Here is a 20,104-nt window from a genome sequence, read left to right as displayed (position 1 = left end):
GAAAAGCTGGGTGACTGGAGAAATAATCTGAGAGTGTATTATGACCTCTCCAAACAAACAAAAACATACTGAGGCCTACAACACACGGTATAAAATAAAAAAGAAAGAGTACTGTAGTTTTATTAGAGAAACTAAAGCATCATTCATCGGGATGTCTATAGATAAGGGAAAGAACTACTGAAAAGGGTTATGGTCTTCCATTAATGAAGAGAGAGGAAAAGTAACAAATCAGGCAGAGGACATCTGCCCACTGATGAGTGGGAAAAGCAATGCAAACCCTCTAGAAATAGCCAATACTTTTCACAGACATTATTTTATTGTAGCAGACAAATTAATAAGACAAAATAAAACAAATACAGTAAGTAAATTGTTAACCCCCCCACATACAACTCATACTATTGTTTTCATACCTACAACAGATACAGAAGTGTCAAACCTAATAAAACAACTTAAAATTAAACATTCATCTGGCTTGGATGATGTCACATCACATCTCATAAAGGAAGGCAGAGATGGTATATTAAAACCATTGACACATATGCTGAATGCTGCAATAGAAGAAGGTATATTTCCAGATTCACTGAAAGTAAGTAAAGTGAAGCCAATATTTAAGAAAGTGAACAGGGATGAATTGGGAAATTACAGGCCAATATCACTGATCTCAACATTTGCTAAAATCTATGAAATGATAATAAAGAATAGAATTGTAGTGGGGGAAATATAACAAATTACAGATCAGAATTGCAAACAGTTAAACATGGTGTGCCGCAAGGGTCGGAGCTTGGGTCAATGCTATTTATACTCTACGTAAATGACTTCCCTGGCTATATAAATCAGAAACTTATAATGTATACTGATGACACAACAATCATTTGCACAGCTGACACAAAGGAGGAGCCTGAGAAGGAGGCACTCCTGAATATTGAAAATTCAAATAATTATTTAACACAAAACAACCTGTTTATGAATCAGTCTAAAACAATGAATGTAGTATTTCAGATCAAGCATAGTGAAAGTTATAATATAAATGTTAATATAAATGGAAAGACTATTAAAGAAGTAACCAGCACAAACTTTCTAGGAACTATAATAGACAAACATTTGTCATGGGGGAGCACACAGATACACTGTGTAAAAAGATAAACAAACAGATCTTCGTCATGCATAAAGCAGCTAAGACTGTGGATGATAAAGTCCTCAGATCAATGTATTATGGACTTGTCTTCCCACATTTGTCTTATTCAGTTCATATATGGGGAAGTGCACAAGCTGGCTACTTAAAAAGAATATTCACAATTCAGAAAAGGCCAGTGAGATGCATTGCAAAAATACCACCAAGACAGACCTGCAGGCAAGCTTTTGCACACTACAATATTATCACAGTATACTCACTGCACATATACCAAAGGATAATGGCAGTAAGGTCAAAACTGTATATGACTGCCCTTGGAGAAGAAGGCAAGAGGTTTTTTAATAAACTCCCCAAAATCATTAAAAAAGAAACAGACCTAAAATGTTTTAAAAATCATTTGAAACTATATCTCACAGAGAAATGTATATACAGTTTGAGTGAATATTAAGATGCTGTTTAAATATGTTATATCATTACTGAAATGTACCTTTAAAAATTATCATTTCTTTATGTTTTGGATTTGTGTGTATATATAATGTGAAACATGTAATACCTTTGTATGCTTATAGACTATTTTTGTTTAATTATTTGTTTGACTTATATATAATGAAATCAAGTTTGATGTTAATAGCCTATTGTATGAGATGCCCAATACTCTCAGCTAAAGTCCATGGGCAAAGAATAAACAAATAAATCTTCCCCCCATCCCCCTGCAAGCAGAGTAGTGGGTGTGTCCTTGTCAACACTCCTATGTATAGCAACATGAATCTGCGAGTTCATGTGACAGTTTTACAGAAAGCGGAGTACCTGACAGTACACTGAAAGATGTTATACAAAGGTGCAATGCAAAAAATATGTATTTGCATATTTCACATGTTAAATGTAAAGGTATTTACATATTCAGTGTAACTGGGCCTGTGCACTGCACGCCTTTTACATAATGATGCCCCCTTCTGTTATTCTTCTTTCCTTGATTTCTTCTTTTTATTAATTATTAATTTTAGTATATTTTGATTGAAAATGTTGAATTGTTTTATATACCCATCTGTGTAATCATTATTATTACCATGTGAACTTTAGTATTTTCCTAATATTATCACAAATAAGAACATTTACTCTACTTCATACAAAGCTTGTTAATTTTAAGGAATATACTTTAATGAGTAATGAAGAAAATATAATGAGGTAAAGGCTCAGCAGTTGAGTTCTTCTGTGAGAAAATATTTAATTGTACTTAGTTGATACATCATTAATCAAAAGACATGTGTCATTCAGTTGCTAATTTCTTTCTTTATCACATTAAATGCACATTTTTAATGGAAACAAGATGAAGATTTGCACAGTACAGAGGTGCCTTTTAATTGAGTGATATTACTGTTTATCACAAACATTTATGGTGAATAGTCTCATTTTTATCTTCCTAGATCAACATTTTCAGAATGGTTGATCATAAGTTGAACGTGCAAGATATGATCAAAATTCTCAAAATTGTGTATGTGACACATTTGAAATTCAGTGATATCAATCTCACTAGGGCACTGCATGATTTGAAGGAAAAGACACATCCATTCCTTCATGAAACAAGAAAGGAATACAAACAAACTTCTGGAGTTAACTCACTCTGATACCTATGGGCCAATGATGGAAACTTCTCAAGGTAGTGTGAGATTTCCTGTGATTTTTATCAACCACAACAACTGTGTCAAGTCTATCTTCTTTGACATAAAGGAGAAGTTGACAAATTTGCTGAATACAGAACCTATTGCAAAATCAGACTGATCAGAAAATTAAATCCTTTTGGTCAGACAATGGAAAGTAGTACCTCTATCCTCATAATGGTAGGAATACAGTGATGTCTGACAGTTCTACACACATCACAACAAAAAAGTGTTATCAAACAAATGAAACACTCTTGTGTCAAAGATGACCATTGATGCTGCTTGAGTCAAGACTACCACCATCATTTTGAGCTGAAGACACCAACACAGCTAATTACGTCTGAAATTGTTGCTGAACTAAACTACTGTCTGATGGAGCTTCGTATGAGAAATGGCAGAAGAGAAAATGTAGCCCATTTTTCTACATTTGTTTCAAGGTTTTCAACTTGGATAAATCACCAAAAAAAATGAAAGTTCAATCGTAAAGGTAGAGACCTTTCTGTTTTATGACTGTTTGAAAGCCTATTGTGTGCTGGCACAAGGAGATCACAAGACTTACAGATGTGAGGTATCTTGGTCATGACAGTTCTGAGCGCAAACAAACCTACAATGGTTTCTATGAAGATGAACCATATCACCACCAAAGACAAGGCATCAACATAAATTTCATGGCAGCAGATATCAAAAATTACACAAATGCTGTATCAGAGCCATCATCAGATGATGAGCCATTCTTTGGTTTTGAAGAAGATGACCTTCAATCACTACAGGCCAAGAATTTATCCTTAATGATGTCGATTCTTCAAATATCACATCCAGTCAACAGTTTATGCTAGGTCTTAACTCACTAAGAACTTCATTGAAAATGCAACAGAGGTCAACATCAATTACGCATAACATGGTCCAGATCTTTGAGAGTGGTTTGGATCTGTATAAGTTGAAACATAGTGGGACATTTTAGATAGACCATCAAATGAAAGAATAAACACAGTAGTGATTGATCTTTGCCGAGGAAAAAAGCAATTGTTGCATGAAGATTGAACTTTGGAAACTTTCTCTCCAGTTGCAAGAATCAAATAATTTACATATGGCTTTGTCAGTTAAATCTGTGTTGGATGTCTCACAACTAAGTATCACCATTACATTTCTTAGTGACAAAATTGACAAAGAAAGTGACGTGCTCTAAACACTGAATTATGGTGATAAAATGTGTAAATTTAGGAAAACCTTTTGTGGGCTGTATCAAGCTGGTTGACAGTGGCATGCACAGTTGAATGCAATGCTAGCTTCAATTAAACCTCAACCTACCAATTTATAAACATTTGTCTTTGTAGACAGCTTAAAAAAATCCAGTCATCCTAATCATTTATGCAGATTACATTATAACTGCTTCAGTAAACCCAGAAAGGACAAAATAAATCAAGATTGAATTATCTATTACATTTGATGGCGAAGATCCTGGTCCCATAGGATGCTGTCTGTCATTGAAGTAAATCAGTCAGTTGGCAAATTTAAATTATGTCAAACTGGTTGTATCTGAGAAGTTCTACATCAATTCAGAATTAATGACCGCAAGCTGATAATGACTCCTTTGGCAACCATGAGAAAGCTGCAATCAAAAGCCAAAAAATTCAAAAATGACACTCATTATCCACTCAGAGAACTGGCTGAAGTACATCACCACCAGTACTCAACACAGAATATGCTAGGCAATCAATAAGCTATTTCAGCATAATAACCACCATAAGCAAATCCTTAGATATCTGAAAGGAACCTTAGAGAAGAAACTGATGTACAAGAAGGATAAGAAAGAAATTAATGGTTTTTCAAATGCTGATTTGGAAAGTTCCATTGCTGATAAGAAATCAGATACAGCCTACATCCAAAAAAGAAACTCCTTTCACATTTTAACTCCAATGGAATATTCTTTGCTTCCATCCTCTTAAATCTTGATAAAATTTTGGCTTCCAGCTGCATCAAGTGAATTCTGAAGCATCTGACATGTCCACAAGTTTGAGAGTATTCTGTCAGTACATACAGCTGCAACACCATGCACTCTCAGACATTTTTAATAATTAATGAAATCGAAATTTGTATAATATTTGAGCTGGTGATAATAGGAGATGATTATATTTTTCTTATAATTTAGGACAGAATAGTAGAAAATGAGAGTGACCGAATAAATTAAGAATGAATTCAGGCAGATGGTAAAGCACCACTCAGTAAGGTAATGTATTCACTAGAGACCAGTGAACTATCCTGTCTACTTTTTTGCTCAAAATTCATCTGATTCCCTGCTTCCTAGCCTAGTCTCAAAGCACTTGGTGAAATCTGTTATTTAATGTTTTTCTTAGAGGATGCAATAGCATAGAGGCATATTACTCTTGATAATACAATTGAACTATTAAGTCCCAATCAAGGAAATGTAAAGCCAGTATGAAAGCTGCTAACTTTTTATATTGGCAATTAAATTCTGTTAACATTTCAAACATTTATGTAGTCTAAATGAAACATTACATACAACTGTAAAAATAATATATTTACATTTATAAACATTGACTAAAAATAAAAATATTTCCTTCACATCTTTAGTGTCACACTCTAATTTTAAGCTATTTAGGTATAAGGAAAATAATACTACTAGCACAAGTATTCAAACAATTAAAGTTAAAAGATAAATCTTAAAATTAGAGTCATATCAACCCTGAATATAACCAACCCTAAATAAATAAATAATCTGTGTAAACTCTTACCATCTAATAATTCCCCCAACCATAATTTAAAGACTCTGATGAATAATAATGCAACTTCAAAGGTAAATACCCAACAAATTTCATTTAAAGGAAAGGTATAAATCACGTAGAAACCAGAAAATCTAAAAATATAACATATTTTATAAAAATTATATATGAGAAAAATAATCAATCACCAAAATTCTTTTTATTAAACCAAGTTGTCTTAAAGTAGAAAGAGCAATGATCTTTTTCAAATAAAGTTTAAAATTAGCCCCCAAACCAGCTTAAAATTAGTTATATAACCAATAATAATAAAAAATCAACAACAATACGAAGTATCCAATATTGGACTAAAATGAATTAATGAAGAAAGACCAGTAAAGAGTAAAGGAATGAACCAATGCAGGAACAGGAGTAGGAGCAGCCTTAACCACAGGGAGAAAAAGGAATCTGAGCTCTTTTAATTACAACTGTTAAAACAATTACAGTAGTATTAACTTTATCTCAAAGATTTCAAGATAACATCATAATAATAAATATAATTCCAACCTCCAAAAGTAAATATTCAAGCAAATGATTTCAAAATAGCAACACCAATTCAGTTAGCCAAAGCAGTCAACATACCTGCACAATAAGATTTCACATTTTAATAATAAATAACTAAACAACAAGACACTAAACCCAAACTTTACCAACCTAATAAAATTGAAATTGAATTTGGTTTAATAATTAAAAACATTATTGAAGAAATAAATATCAAAACTATAATAATAAAGTGATTCATATCTCTTTAACCAGATATATAATCCTCTCTACAATGGTACGAATGGTCTGCCCTATGTATACACTAATACATTGGCAAGGTATTTTGTGGTGTATTAGTTTTATTTATTTATATTACAAGAAATACATCAAATGAAATATTTCAGCCAAAATCATTTACTGTAATCTTCATTTTAACAATATGAATTATCATTATATTTACAAAACTCATTCTAGATATAATAACATTCAGAGACTTATTAAATAATACTGTAACTTTAAACATTAATAATTCAGTCAATTATCAAGAAATAACAAAAATTTTAGAAAAATTGTATAATGACCCGGTATTCATTATTGCAAAATGATAATATTTTTTTAAATCCTGGCATTATTAGTAGTAGTGAAAATCACTAAATTAATCAAGGACCTATTTGTAAAATAAGATAATCACACTAATAAGTAAACCCTTACAATTAAGACTGTTGAAATGTGTGGAGCAAGTAAAATACAATGTTTACTGTGTGTGCTTTTAAAAAAAAAGAATAGTGTTTCACATCTAAGAGTTTATACAAAAATAAAATATATCTGTAAGGTAGGTCGACATAGCAACATCTCAAGTATGTATAGTTTTTTTTTTGTCTAGGTATGTGTGTTATTACATTCACATAAAGTTACAATAAAATTAAGATAAAAATCACTGCAGGTTATGGGCCCAGAGCGATAAGAAAATAGAAAAGCTAAAAAATAGAAGGCATGAATAATGAAGAAAAAAGTTACAGATGTTTCAAAAAAACAAAGAATTTGGTGATATACAAGTGCTTAAAGATAGTCGTACATTCAATCTGTGGGATGTTGAAATTAGAATATTATTTAATATGAAAGACCTGTGTAATATTGTTGATGGAACTGAAACATTGGAAAATTGCAAAACTTTAGAAAACCAGATAAAATGGCAGAAAATGGACATCAAGACAAAACATTGTATAATGAGAATAATTGATAAGAAGGTAAAGCTAGATGTATTGTGTTGTGAAACTTCCAAGGCAAAGTATGATAAACTTAAAGCAATTTATAAAAGAGATGCATCTCAAAGAACTCAGCAGTTTCTTCAAGAATTTTATAGTTTCAAGTATGATAAAACCAGAGACATAGCTAGTAATATAAGTGCACTACAGAATAAAGTATTTGAACTAAATCGTCTCCAGTCAGAAAAGATGACAGATATTATTATCTTATCCAATATACTGTCTATTTTGCCAGAAGAATACAAACACTTTTTTCCAGCATGCGATTTGCTACTCAGTGGTGAGAAGACCATGTAAAATCTAATTGCAAGGCTTATAAGAGAAGAGGAACGACTGAAAAACAATCAAGAAGAGAGTATTGCCTTTGATGTTGGGTTTAACAAAAATAAAATAAGAGATATAATTTGTAAAAATTGTGGTGGTCGTGGACATTTTGCAAGAGAATGCAAGAAGCCTAAGAAGAAAGAACACTGCTCTATATCCAAGAGGAATATTCACAAAGAAGAAGTGTGTTACTTTAAAAATAAAAATAAAATTTAAGAACCAAAACTGAGATCTTTCAAGAACTGTCCTCATTGCAAAAAGACTAACCACAAAGAAGAAGATTGTTACCTTAAGAACAAATACAGTGAAAGAATATCATTTTGCACTTTTGAAGACATAGAAGAAGATCTAGTCACTCAAGAAAACAAGAAACAAGACATTGATGAAGAAAAGAAGATAGAAGACACTACATATATTGCATATGACTGTAACAAAGGAAAGATTTCACAAGAAGCCAGTGAGAAAGAAGATATGGTCATGGTTGTGTTGATAGTGCATGTACAGAATATTTGTGTAATGAAGTGGACAAGTTAACAAATGTGAGGCATTATGATAGTATTGTTAAAGTTGCAAACAAGGTGGATCAATGAAAATAGATGCAACAGGAAACTTTGTAGGAGATAACTGTGTTCTAAAAGATGTCATGTATATTCCTGAACTGAGCAGAAATCTGATGTCTGTAAATGCAATCACTGAAAAAGATTGTACACTTGTATTTACTAAACATTCTGTTCAAATCTATAAAGGTGAAATACCTGTTTTGAAAGGACAAAAAACAAGAAATGGGTTGTATGAAGTGAAAATACATCAGGAATGCAATCACTACTGACAAGAAGAAAAGCAAGAATGATATAAGAAACTAGGTCATCCAGGCATAATCTGTACTTCAAAGATCAAGATAATGTGTGAAGGAGTTCCTAATAGTTTATGCTCAGCGGGACAATTGTAAGAAGCTTGTGTGAGAGCTAAATTAACAAGAAAACCGTTTTCTACTATGAGAGAAAGCGCAACAAGACCTCTTGAAATTGAACTGATATCTGTGGTGAGGTAGAACTCTCAACATTTAATGGATATAGGTACTACATGACAGTGTTAGATGATTTCACTCATTTCTGTGTAACCTACTTGTTAAGATATAAGTCAGAGGCTGAAAGATTCATAAGAAAATATGTGTTAGAAAGTGAAAATAAGTTCAGTACAAAAGTGTCAAAAATAAGATGTGATAAAGGTGGTGAATACACCAGTGGTGAGAGTAGGAATTGGTATGAAGGAAAAGGAATTGTGCTAGACTGTAGTATTCCTTATAGCCCTCAGCTCAATGGGCAAGCAGAGAGACTAAATTTGACAATAATGAACAAGGCAAGAGCTATGATATTCGATAGCAAACTAAAGAAAGAGCTAAGGGGAGTGGCAGTGCTCACAGCTACATACTTAATCAAAGTGCCACACCTGCAGATAAGTGGTTTGGGAAAAGACCAGATATGTCAAGACTTCAAATTTTTGGATCAACAGTTTTTACCAAAAATTTAGGCTATTTGAAGAAACGAGATGTGAGACGTAATGTATACATTTTTGTTTGTTATCCACCAAATGGCTACAGACTGTTTGATGCAGAAAGAAGAAATATTGTTGTGTCAAGAGATGTTTAATTTCAGTAGAAAGTGACAAAAGAAACTCTACAGAAAGATCTTGTTATTGGTGAACTATCAAACGATACTTCCAATTACGAAAATGAAATAGAAGACCATGAAAATCAAGGAGAAGAAAATCAAGAAGTAATAACATGCAATGAAGACATAAGAAACTACAACCTTAGGAAAAGAGCTAGTTTGAAAAAATCTGTAAAATGTAATGATTATGAAACAGTTTTTACTTACCTATGAAGAATGTATGAGTGGCCCAGACAAAGAAAATTGGTTAAAAGCAACTGAAGAAGGAAAGAGATCTCTTCAACAGAATGAAACATGGTAGTTGTTTAGTCCAGAGGAAGCAGCAGCAAATGGATCTTTGAAGTCAAAGATGAAGGATGATATAAGGCCAGACTAGTTATCAGGGGTTGTCAACAAGAAAAGGATATAGACTTCAAGGAATTATTCAGCCCAGTAGTAGATATACGTTAATTGAACTGTTGTTTGTGCTGGCAGCAGAGAAAAGCTTCGATATGAAAGTATTTTGTCAAAACAGCATTTCTTTATGGGAAACTGGATGAAGTAATTATTATGAAGATACCTGAAGGATACAGAGAAGCTGAAAAAATCGGTGTTTTGAAGAAAGCTCTGTATGGACTTAAACAAGCTCCATCCAGATGGAATAAAACTTTGACAGATTTGCTAAAATTGGGAGGACTAATTCAACTGAAGTCAGTTCAGTCCATATTTAAAGATGCAACTGAAGAAATGTACATGGCTATACGTGTTGATGATGGAATCATAATAGGAAAAGATGTGGAGAAAATTGAAAATATACTAAAGAAACTTAAAAAGAAATTTGAAATGTATTTAGGGATACAAATAATTAAGACAGAGGATGGAATATTTATACACCAAGAACACTACGCAAAGAAAGTACTAGAAAAATTCGATATGACTGACTGCAAGGCCATGAGGACTCCATTAGTTCCAGAGGGAAAGACAAATGAAGGAAATCAAGAAAACGAACACAATTTAATTTGCATATCATGAAGTCACAGGAAGCCTTCTTTATTTGCATGTAAAACCACACCAGATCTCGGATTTACAGTAAATTATGAGAGCGGCTTCAAAGAAGACCCCAAGAAAATGGATTACAAAAATTTAAAAACAACTCTTAGATATTTACAAGGTTCCAAGAATTATGGTCTTTTCTATAAGAAAAAGAAAGTGAAGAAGATGACAGTATTCATCTAAATATTTATTGTGATTCTGATTATGCACAAGATCTAAAAGACAGAAAAAGCAGAAGTACATACATAGTTGTTTATAATGGTGCTCCCATTAGTTGGTGTTCCAAGAGGCAAAGTGTGACAGCTGTTTCATCAACTGAAGCAGAATACATTTCAGAAGCAGAATGCTCCAAAGAAATAAAACACATCAATACCCTAATACAAAAGTTAACCAGAAGAAAAGCGAAAATCATTCTTCATGCAGACAATCAAAGTGCTATCCAAATGATTAAATCAGGACAGTTGGTTAGACGAAGCAAACATATATATGTAAAACTTCACTATGTTAGCGTACAATGCTGAGAAGGTTTGTTCAAGATAAAATATTATAATACGGAGGAACAATTACCAGAAATACTGACCAAAGCTCTACAAAGATCAAAGTTTGAGAAGTTTAGAAATGCTATTACGAAACAATTACCATGACTGTGTGATAACTAAATTTGTGAAGGTTGTGATTTAGAGTAATTAATATTGTATTTTAAGGCAAGATGTTGAAAGGTGCAGAGCAAGTAAAATACAATGTTTACTGTGTGTGCTTTAAAAAAAAAGGAATAGTGCTTAACATCTAAGAGTTTATATAAAAATAAAATATATCTATAAGGTAGATTGACATAGCAACATATCAAGTGTGTATAGTGCTTTGTACTTCGTATCTATGTATGTGTGTTATTACATTCACATAAAGTTACAATAAAATTAAGATAACAATCACAGCAAAGACACCCTTTAGTTGAAATTATTAATAACTCTATGACTTAACATTATCAACAATTATTTCATTCTCATTAATATGTTATATACAATAATAATAGTTTATATAGTATTTAATTACATGTAATTAAAAATCTTACTATAAAATAATTTCTTTCTCTCTAAAAACAAAAGTAGCTGTAATTTTAGATAAATATGTTTTAAAATAATCAGTTAATACTTATAAAATGTATGTAGTTAGATTCGTTATATTAAAAAGAAGTTATTTATATTAAAACTTTTTGAAAAGCAAAATATTTCATGAATATCAACGAAATTAACCGAAATTGTGAAAAATCACACATTTACAAATTTTTAAATATTTTAGTTTATATATTAAATAAGAAAAATGAAGTTCTTGATGAAAGGATTACCTTCATAGGGTAACTTGAGTAAATAAAAATTACTGTTTTTAATATATTATGTAAGATAGAATTAATCTACCTTCCTTACCATCAAACATTAACATGCATCATACACCTTAATGTAATATAAAAAGGTAAGCTAATAGGTTCATACCCCAGTTATATAGGTATCAATCCTCTACTTTATAATGACCAACAATTCTTTAAAACTTCTCTTCCTGTGAACATAAATGATGGGAATGATACTGTCCAGTTCATAAAACTCCTGATTTGGAGTTTGCATAGGACTAGAGATCAACTTCATCACATTTATTCCCTTACTGAGAAGAAATAAAGATATAATGACAAATGAATTGTCAATTAAATATTTTATTGTTCAAGCAACAGCATCAACAGTATTACTATTTTTAATTTCACTGATTCAAATACAACACACAATAGGAGGGTAAAGAGAATTTATCTGATCAATAATAATCAGATCTAAATTACTATTAAAGGCGGGGGCGGCACAATTCCACTTTTGATTTCCAGAAGTTGTAGGTGCATCAAGTTGAAATAACTGTCTAACACTAATAACATGATAAAAAATGGCTCCAATAATAACACTTTCATACCACATTCAACTATGAACATTCATCTGAACCATTATTATACTAAAAGTTATTATTGGTACAATAGGAGGTTTCAATCAAACATCACTATGGCAACTGTTAGCATATTCATCAATCAGCCATCTGGGATGAATAATTAGATAACTAATTGTCAGAAAAAATATAACACTTGAGCACTTTATTTTGTTATCATCTCTTAACTTAGATTAATTATAGTTTTGTTATTTAAACAAATAAATTTATTCAGCATAAATATGGAAACAGAAACTGGTTGCTACTACCACAGAGGAAAGTACCCCCTTCTTTGGATTTCTGTTGAAATGAATGTTGTGGAACCACTCATGGAAAATAACGTAACAACTCTAATAACAATTGTAGCAGTATTAACCATCATTACATTTTATTAATACATAAGAATAAGCTTATCAGCACTTATTATACCATACACCGAGAACTCATGGTCAAAAATCAAGATTTGTTCTTTGTATAACAGTAATAATTTCAACAATAGGATTGATTTGCACATCAACCTTAATTTCATTATACTAAGGACTTACGTTAAATGAACTGGTAAGGTTCAAAGTTAAAGTTAAAAGAACAATCTTTTAGATCTTAGTAAGATTCCACACCTCTATAATTGCAGTTTAGAATTATAAATGAATACAATACCAGTAATAGTTTGACAGAAAAATTTCATAATTATATTTACAGACAACCACTCGTAACTTCAGCCATCTTACCGCAAAAATGATTATTATCAACAAACCATGAGGACACTGATACTTCATAGTTTCTATTTAGAACATGAGCATGAATAGTAGGAACATCAAAAACAATACTTATTAATGCCAAATTAGAACAGCCTGGACCTTTAGTTGGAGATGCCAAAATCTGTAATGTTATTATTAGAGCTCATGTATTTGTAATTATTTACTTATAAATTGTTAAGTGTTTTGCAACTTACACATACTAGTACAGCTCCATTAACCATTATATACATATCAAAAGTTACCTTTTGCACATTCACTCCTTAGTGTCAACTCCAAGAATATTGGACGTACCTACCATCAGAAATTTTGTTAAAGTTTCCTTTATTCTAGGAAAGTGTGCCTTTCCAGCTTTTTCATTCCCTATGTGCATACATTTTCTCCTTTAAAATACATAAATTTCAGTTAGATTGTAGTTCATTTACCTTATCAACCATTTCAATAAATTTTTAGACAACATAGTTAGATGGAGATGAACAGTGATTAATTTACTTATAATCAATTATTCAAAATGACAGTCACAATCCCAATATTTATTTTGTCACCAACCGGTTTCAACTCGCAATGGGCTCATCTTCAGGGCAATTTATACCATTTGGTCGCTCACTGGAGTCGTCACCCTGCCTGTGCACGGTTGGTGACTACCCAGTAACTAACAGTGTCTTATAAACTCACATTCAAAGTTTGCTACTGGGCTAAGCCGAGTGACCTTGAGATGATGTTCATTTAATGTGAACTCGCCAGCACGTTAAGGTCATACTGCCCACGTTTTCATTCTGCTCCATTGATGTCGAGTTGGATTCAGCTTCAATGCTGTGAACAACTATTAGAGAATTGGCTATCGCTCTATTTAGTGGTTTCAAAATATGTAATGTCATTAGACAATGTTTTCCCAATGGCAGTGTTCACACAGGCTGTCAGTGGGAGAGAATGTCAAACTAAAAAGACTAACATTGATGTTAGTAGGGAAGGTCACAATCTCATCTGTTAAAATCAGAAGTTGATCTATTCTTGCCATACTGATCACAATAGACTAGGCAAAAACGCTTCCTGTATTATCTCATAATTATTCTCTAATATATTTGCGTGTATGTATTTTCTCTAGCAAATAAATGTCGATGTTTTTAAATATTTGAACGTTGATTCTCCTGTTGTTTCACTTCTCGCCATTTTGTTATTTCAGCTTTGTCAAGAAAATCCGTTACGAAATTTGATTTTCCTGTTACAAAATGTTATCACTGTTAAGTCCTCAAAAGTCGATTCACATTTGATGGTGTAGAATGGAATGCCATTCAAATGCTGCTATTTGCACAGTCCATCGGGGGAACAAAATGGGATGGGATGAAATATGATGTCAAAAATCAAGGTTTTTCATGAAGAAAGGTATGATTGGTCATGTATATTCAATGGATGTAAAGTAACCACTGCTTACCCAGCATAAGCTAGGGTCAATATCGAAACTCACGAAAAGAAATTCAAAAGCTTCCCTTACATTGTTACATTGGTTGACAAATACGATATTATAGAAAATTTTTGGATTACTGCTTCTGATTTTTTTCAATATTCTCAGCAAAATTCCTTGATTTGCATTCGGTATGTCCCACAATGAAACGACTGCAGGTCTAGTTATAAAAGTTGTAATGTTTATGCAAAATAACAAATGGGTTTTATTAACAGTCTCAACAATCTATAATAACCGTCACATAGGTATGTTGCAGTTAACAGTAAGGTAAGCAGCTGAGCCTATTACATATCCTATTGCTGAGTGGCAAAATCATAGAAATCCAAGCAGGGTTTGGTCATTGTGAATTTGGGACTCAGCTGCACAACGCTGTTCCTCGCAGTGGTGGGCTCATACTTGGCTACCACGCCCCCCCCCCCCCCCCTGCACAGCTATCCTCTTGCTACTCTTTTTTCCCTTCCTTTGGGGAACATGTCTGGGATGTTTTTGAAATGTATTGTGCATTTTCACTGGCCAATATCAGAACAGTCTCTCCACTATTCTTCGTTCCTGTTTTCTTTCTTCATTCCCCTTCTCCAATCTTTCCTCTGCTTCAGCATTTGAGGCTCTTTTTCTTCTTCCTCCTGTGCACTCCGGAAGGCCTGCCCACACATCTGACGCATAACAAATGACTGGGTAATGTGTAATCCCCAGCCCCAGGTCGACAGGTACAATATGGATGTACCCCCTGGGACGGGACATGCCCGGGAAGAGGTGACTGCCAGAGGTGCTACCTTCCTGAATTGCTGATTGGTCTCTCTGTCGCATGTTTGGATGGAGTGACGTGAAGTGTGAACAGTCACTCAAGGTGGGTGTGCCCCCTCTGAGAGGGATCCCAAGATGGAAGGAGCGCTCCATCAGAGGTGCTAGCAGTCATGGGGGATTTTCCCACAATGAGCCAATCATCTTTTTCGCAGTCAAAGTCTACTAAACGTAAACAAATGGTTCAAATGGCTCTGAGCACTATGGGACTCAACATCTGTGGTCATCAGTCCCCTAGAACTTAGAACTACTTAAACCTAACTAACCTAAGGACATCACACACATCCATGCCTGAGGCAGGATTCGAACCTGCTACCGTAGCAGTCACGTGGTCCCGGACTGAAGTGCCTAGAACCACACGGCCACCGCGGCCGGCTAAACGTAAACAGAATTAGGCTAGTGATTCAGAGATCCTCTCAGCTGCACCACAGTTCCTCGTGGTTTCATGTACTGAAGATGGTTTGTCCTTTGCTACAGTAAATCCTTTCATTATTCAAAAAAGTGTTTAAGCAGTTACCAGCCCTGTGCAATCCTGCTCTCGCTTACACAATGGCCCTTTGCTTTTGGAGACTTGTTACGATTGTCAAGGACAACAACTGCTTGCAGCTTCATTCCTCCATAGCTTCCTGTTTGTGTCGAGACCAATCGAATGCTGTATTCTTCCTGTGGTGTTATGTACACTAGGCTCCTTGATGGTCTCGCTCGGGCAGAAATTCAAACGTATGTCTCTGATCAGGGTGGCATTGCAGTCAGTCAGGTGACGCAAAAGGTAGATGCATCCTTAATGCCCACACGCACACTTTTTCTCACCTTTGATAGAGTTGTGCGTCTGTCAGATATCAAAGCAGACTCTGAAGTTATCACAGACTGGCCGTACATATCGAATCCAATGAGCTGCTACCAGTGTCATACTCGAATGTCCTGTCGACACCTGTCCAAATGTGTAATCTTTGGTAGGGATACTCACGAGGGTGATCGTCTGCCTCCTTCTCCCCACTGTATCAATTGCAATGGCGACCATGCCACCTCCTCCCGGGGTGGTCGTGCATCTCGATCCGTGGGCCGTCCAGCAGAACGAGTAAAGGAAAACGTGCTTCACCCAGTAACTCGCATGTTGTCAGCTAGTCAGAAACCCTGCTTCCCAGCATCTGACTCTGACTGGATACTCTGCAACTCACATGTAAGTGCCTGGCAGAGGGTTTATCGAACCACCTTCGCAATTCCCTATTATTCCAGTCTCACACAGCGCGCAGAAAGAACGAACGCCTATATCTTTCCGTACGAGCTCTGATTTTCCCTTATATTATCATGGTGATCGTTTCTCCCTATATAAGTCAGCGTCAACAAATAGTTTTCTCATTCGGAGGAGAAAGATGGTGATTGGAATTTCGTGAGAAGATTGCTCCGTAACGAAAAATACCTTTCTTCTAATGATGTGCAGCTCAAATCCAGTATTCTTTCATTGACACTCTCTACTCTATTCCGCCATAATACAAAACGTACCGTCCTACTTTGAAAAATTTCGATGTTCTCCATCAATCCTATCTGGTAAAAAAACCCACACTGCACAGCAGTATTCTAAAAGAGGATGGACAAGTGTAGTATTGGCAGTCTCCTTAGTAGATCTGTTACATTTTCTAAGTGTCCTACCAATAAAACTCAGTCTTTGGTTAGCCTTCCCCACAACATTTTCTATGTGTTCCTGCCAATTTAAGTTGTTTGTAATTGTAATTCCTAGGTATTTATTTTAATTTACGGCCTTAGATTTGACTGCTTTATCGTGTGACTGAAGTTTAACGGATTCCTTTTATCATTCATGTGGATGACCTCACACTTTTCGGTATTTAAGGTCAACTACCACTTTTCGCACCATACAAATAGCTTTTCCAAATCGTTTTGCAGTTTTTTTTTTTTTTTTTTGTCTTCTGATGACTTTACTAGTCGATAAACGACAGCGCCATCTGCAAACAACGTACGACAGCTTCTCAGATTGTCTCCTAAATCTTTTACATAGGTGAGGAACAGCAAAGCGCCTATAACACTACCTTAGGGAACGCCAGAAATCACTTCTGTGATTTACTGGATAACATTCCATCAATTACTATAAACTGTGACCTCTCTGACAGGAAAACCCAGATCCAGTAACGTACCTGAGACGATATTCCACAAGCATGCAATTTCACTACAAGCCACTTGTATGGTACAGTGTCAAAAGCCTTTGGGAAACGTAGAAATACGGAATCAATTTGAAATTCCTTATCAATAGCACTCAACACTTCGTGTGAGTTAAGAGGTGGTTGTGTTTCAAAAGAACGATGTTTTCTAAATTCATGTTGACTGTGTGCAATAGACAGTTTTTTCAAGGTAACTTGTAATCTTCGAACACATTATAGGTTCCAAAATCCTGCTGCACATCGAAGTAAATGATGTAGGCCTGTAATTTAGTGGATTACTCCTACTACCTTTCTTGAATGTTGATGTGACCTGTGCAATTATCCAGTCTTTGGCTACAGACCTTTCGTAGAGTGAACGGTTGTATAAGATTGTTTAGTATGGAGCTATTGCATCAGCATACTCTGAAAGGACCCTGATTGGTACACAGTCTGGACCAGAAGAGTGATTTAAATTGCTTCACTACTCTGAGGATATATACTGCTACGTTACTCATGTTGGATATTTACATCATCTTCTTTGGTGAAGGCATTTCGGAAGGCTGTATTTAGTAACTCTGCTTTGGAAGCACTGTCTTGGATAGTATCTCCATTGCTGTCGTGGAAAGAATGCATTGCTGGTGTCTTGCCACTAGCATACTTCAAATACGACCAGAATTTTTATGCCAGGCTTCGAGACATCTGAGCCCTTCCTTTCCCAACTGGAAAGGCTCCAAGAAATCAAACAAAGGCAAACAGCCCTCTGCTTCACCAACTCTGAGATCCTCTTCGACGGTGTTGCCACGTGATACCCTTGCCCAGTCGACCTCCTTGTCACCAGTGTGCATTGACAACCGTTTCTCTGCCCTGAACTCTGCAAACCGACAGAAGGAGAATGCCGACGCCTCTGTAGATCTCACGGAGCACTATCCTCCTGCCTCTGCGCCATGTAGCAGTGAGTCTTCGAAGGCTGGACTCGGCAGCCGCTGACGTGATACCCATTCATTTTTTCTCTCCTCCCCTTTCCGCATCATGACTCTCCTCCAGTGGCATATTTGCGGCCTTATATCCAACAAATAGGAATTACGGCTGCTCTTGGAATCTCTACCTCCAGGAAACAAACCGCGTCCTCACTGCCTCTTTGAGCTATCACATTTTTCCCAGTGCCCTTGGACTTCCCCCCCCCCCCCCCCCCCCCCCCCCCGATAACGTTCGTAGTCAACCAGTCTCCCTGACTACCTGGCTTCAAGCTGTTGCAGTCTGTATTTTCCTTCCTCACTTGAACTTGTCCCTTTTGCCCCATTTACATCCCTCTGTCATTCGGTGTCAGCAGGGCAGACTTCCACCAGCTTATTGGGCAACTCCTTCACGCCTTTCTGTTGCTCGGTAACTTTAATGAGTACCATCCCCTTTGAAGTTCTCCCAGAACCTGACCTTCTCAATCAACTTACAGTGCGTTTAAAATTAGTTGTGACTTTTGACAGTTCAGTTTGGAGCGAGTGGAGGGAAACATAATTGCCGGCGAGTGTTGAACTCATCGATGGGTGGCAATAATGCCAGGTCTACTCGGAGCAGAACTGGGCAAGATCTCTTGACTACATGAAATGGAAGCAGACGTTCTGCATTTTTTTTTCAAACGATTTTAAAGACACTATTCAGTAAAAACCTCTGATTCTCACACATCTTATAGCTTAATTCATCAGATTTGTTGTGTACTTCCCATCATTTCGTTGATGGTCATAGTTATTGTGATACACACATCAATAAAAGTTTTGCATCACTTCTGTTCCGATAGTTCCGGAACCTGTACAGACGATTGGGATAGAGATCAACATAAACATCATTTCCTCCGATTTTATTGCTCACGAAAACCACACATTGCCTGTAATACCACCATACAGTGAGACCTTCAGAGGTGGTGGCCCAGATTGCTGTACACACTGGTAACTGTAATACCCAATAGTATGTCTTCCTGCATTGACGCATGCCTGTATTTGTCGTGGCATACCATCCACATGTTCATCAAGGCACTGTTGGTCCAGATTGTCCCACTCCTCAACGGCGATTCGGGGTAGATCCCTCATAGTGGTTGGTGAGCCATGTCGTCCATAAACAGCCCTTTTCAATCAATTAAAGGCATGTTCGATAGGGTTCATGTCTGGTGAACATGCTGGCCACTCTAGTCTAGCATTGTCGTTATCCTGAAGGAAGTCATTCACAAGATGTGCAGTCTGGGCGCGCCAATTGTCGTCCATGAAGACAAATGCCTCGCCAGTATGATGCCGATATGGTTGCACTGCCAGTCGGAGGATGGCATTCACGTATTGTACAGCTGTTACGGCGTCTTCCATGACCAGCAGCGGCGTACGTTGGTTCCACATAATGCCACCTCAAAATATCAGGGAACCTCCACCTTCCTGCACTCGCTGGACAGTGTGTCTAAGGCGTTCCCCTGACTGGGTTGCCTCCAAACACATCTCTGACGATTGTCTGGTTGAAGGCACGTGCTACACTTATCAGTGAAGAGAACGTGATGACAATCCTGAGTGGTCCATTCAGCATGTTGTTGGGCCCATCTGTATCGCGCTGCATGGTGTCGTGTTTGCAAAGACTGACCTCGCCATGGACGTTGGGAG

General features: G+C 35.7%; 1 protein-coding gene across 1 annotated transcript; it reads left to right on the top strand.

Annotated features, from left to right (window-relative positions):
* The first annotated feature begins 10,416 nt into the window (after positions 1-10,416).
* On the top strand, positions 10,417-14,046 carry LOC126335676 (uncharacterized). Its single transcript, XM_049999133.1, has 5 exons — positions 10,417-10,459; positions 10,555-10,801; positions 11,046-11,071; positions 11,641-11,695; positions 13,800-14,046. The coding sequence occupies exons 1-5, from the start codon at positions 10,417-10,419 to the stop codon at positions 14,044-14,046; spliced, it is 618 nt and encodes a 205-aa protein (XP_049855090.1).
* Positions 14,047-20,104: the final 6,058 nt, after the last annotated feature.

This window comes from Schistocerca gregaria, chromosome 2 (genome assembly GCF_023897955.1).
Source record: "Schistocerca gregaria isolate iqSchGreg1 chromosome 2, iqSchGreg1.2, whole genome shotgun sequence".
Lineage (NCBI taxonomy): Eukaryota > Metazoa > Arthropoda > Insecta > Orthoptera > Acrididae > Schistocerca > Schistocerca gregaria.
Note: the sequence above shows the minus strand (reverse complement) of the source record. Positions and strands in the feature narration are given on the sequence as shown.

What these genes read in the sequence shown, in the direction of transcription:
- LOC126335676 (XM_049999133.1), top strand. Translation starts at nt 10,417, where the DNA reads ATGGATTACAAAAATTTAAAAACAACTCTTAGATATTTACAAG. An exon ending in AACTCTTAGATATTTACAAG is followed by an intron (nt 10,460 to 10,554) that starts GTTCCAAGAATT and finishes ATTATGCACAAG; the next exon opens with ATCTAAAAGACAGAAAAAGC. An exon ending in GAAAGGATTACCTTCATAGG is followed by an intron (nt 11,696 to 13,799) that starts GTAACTTGAGTA and finishes TGAACTCGCCAG; the next exon opens with CACGTTAAGGTCATACTGCC.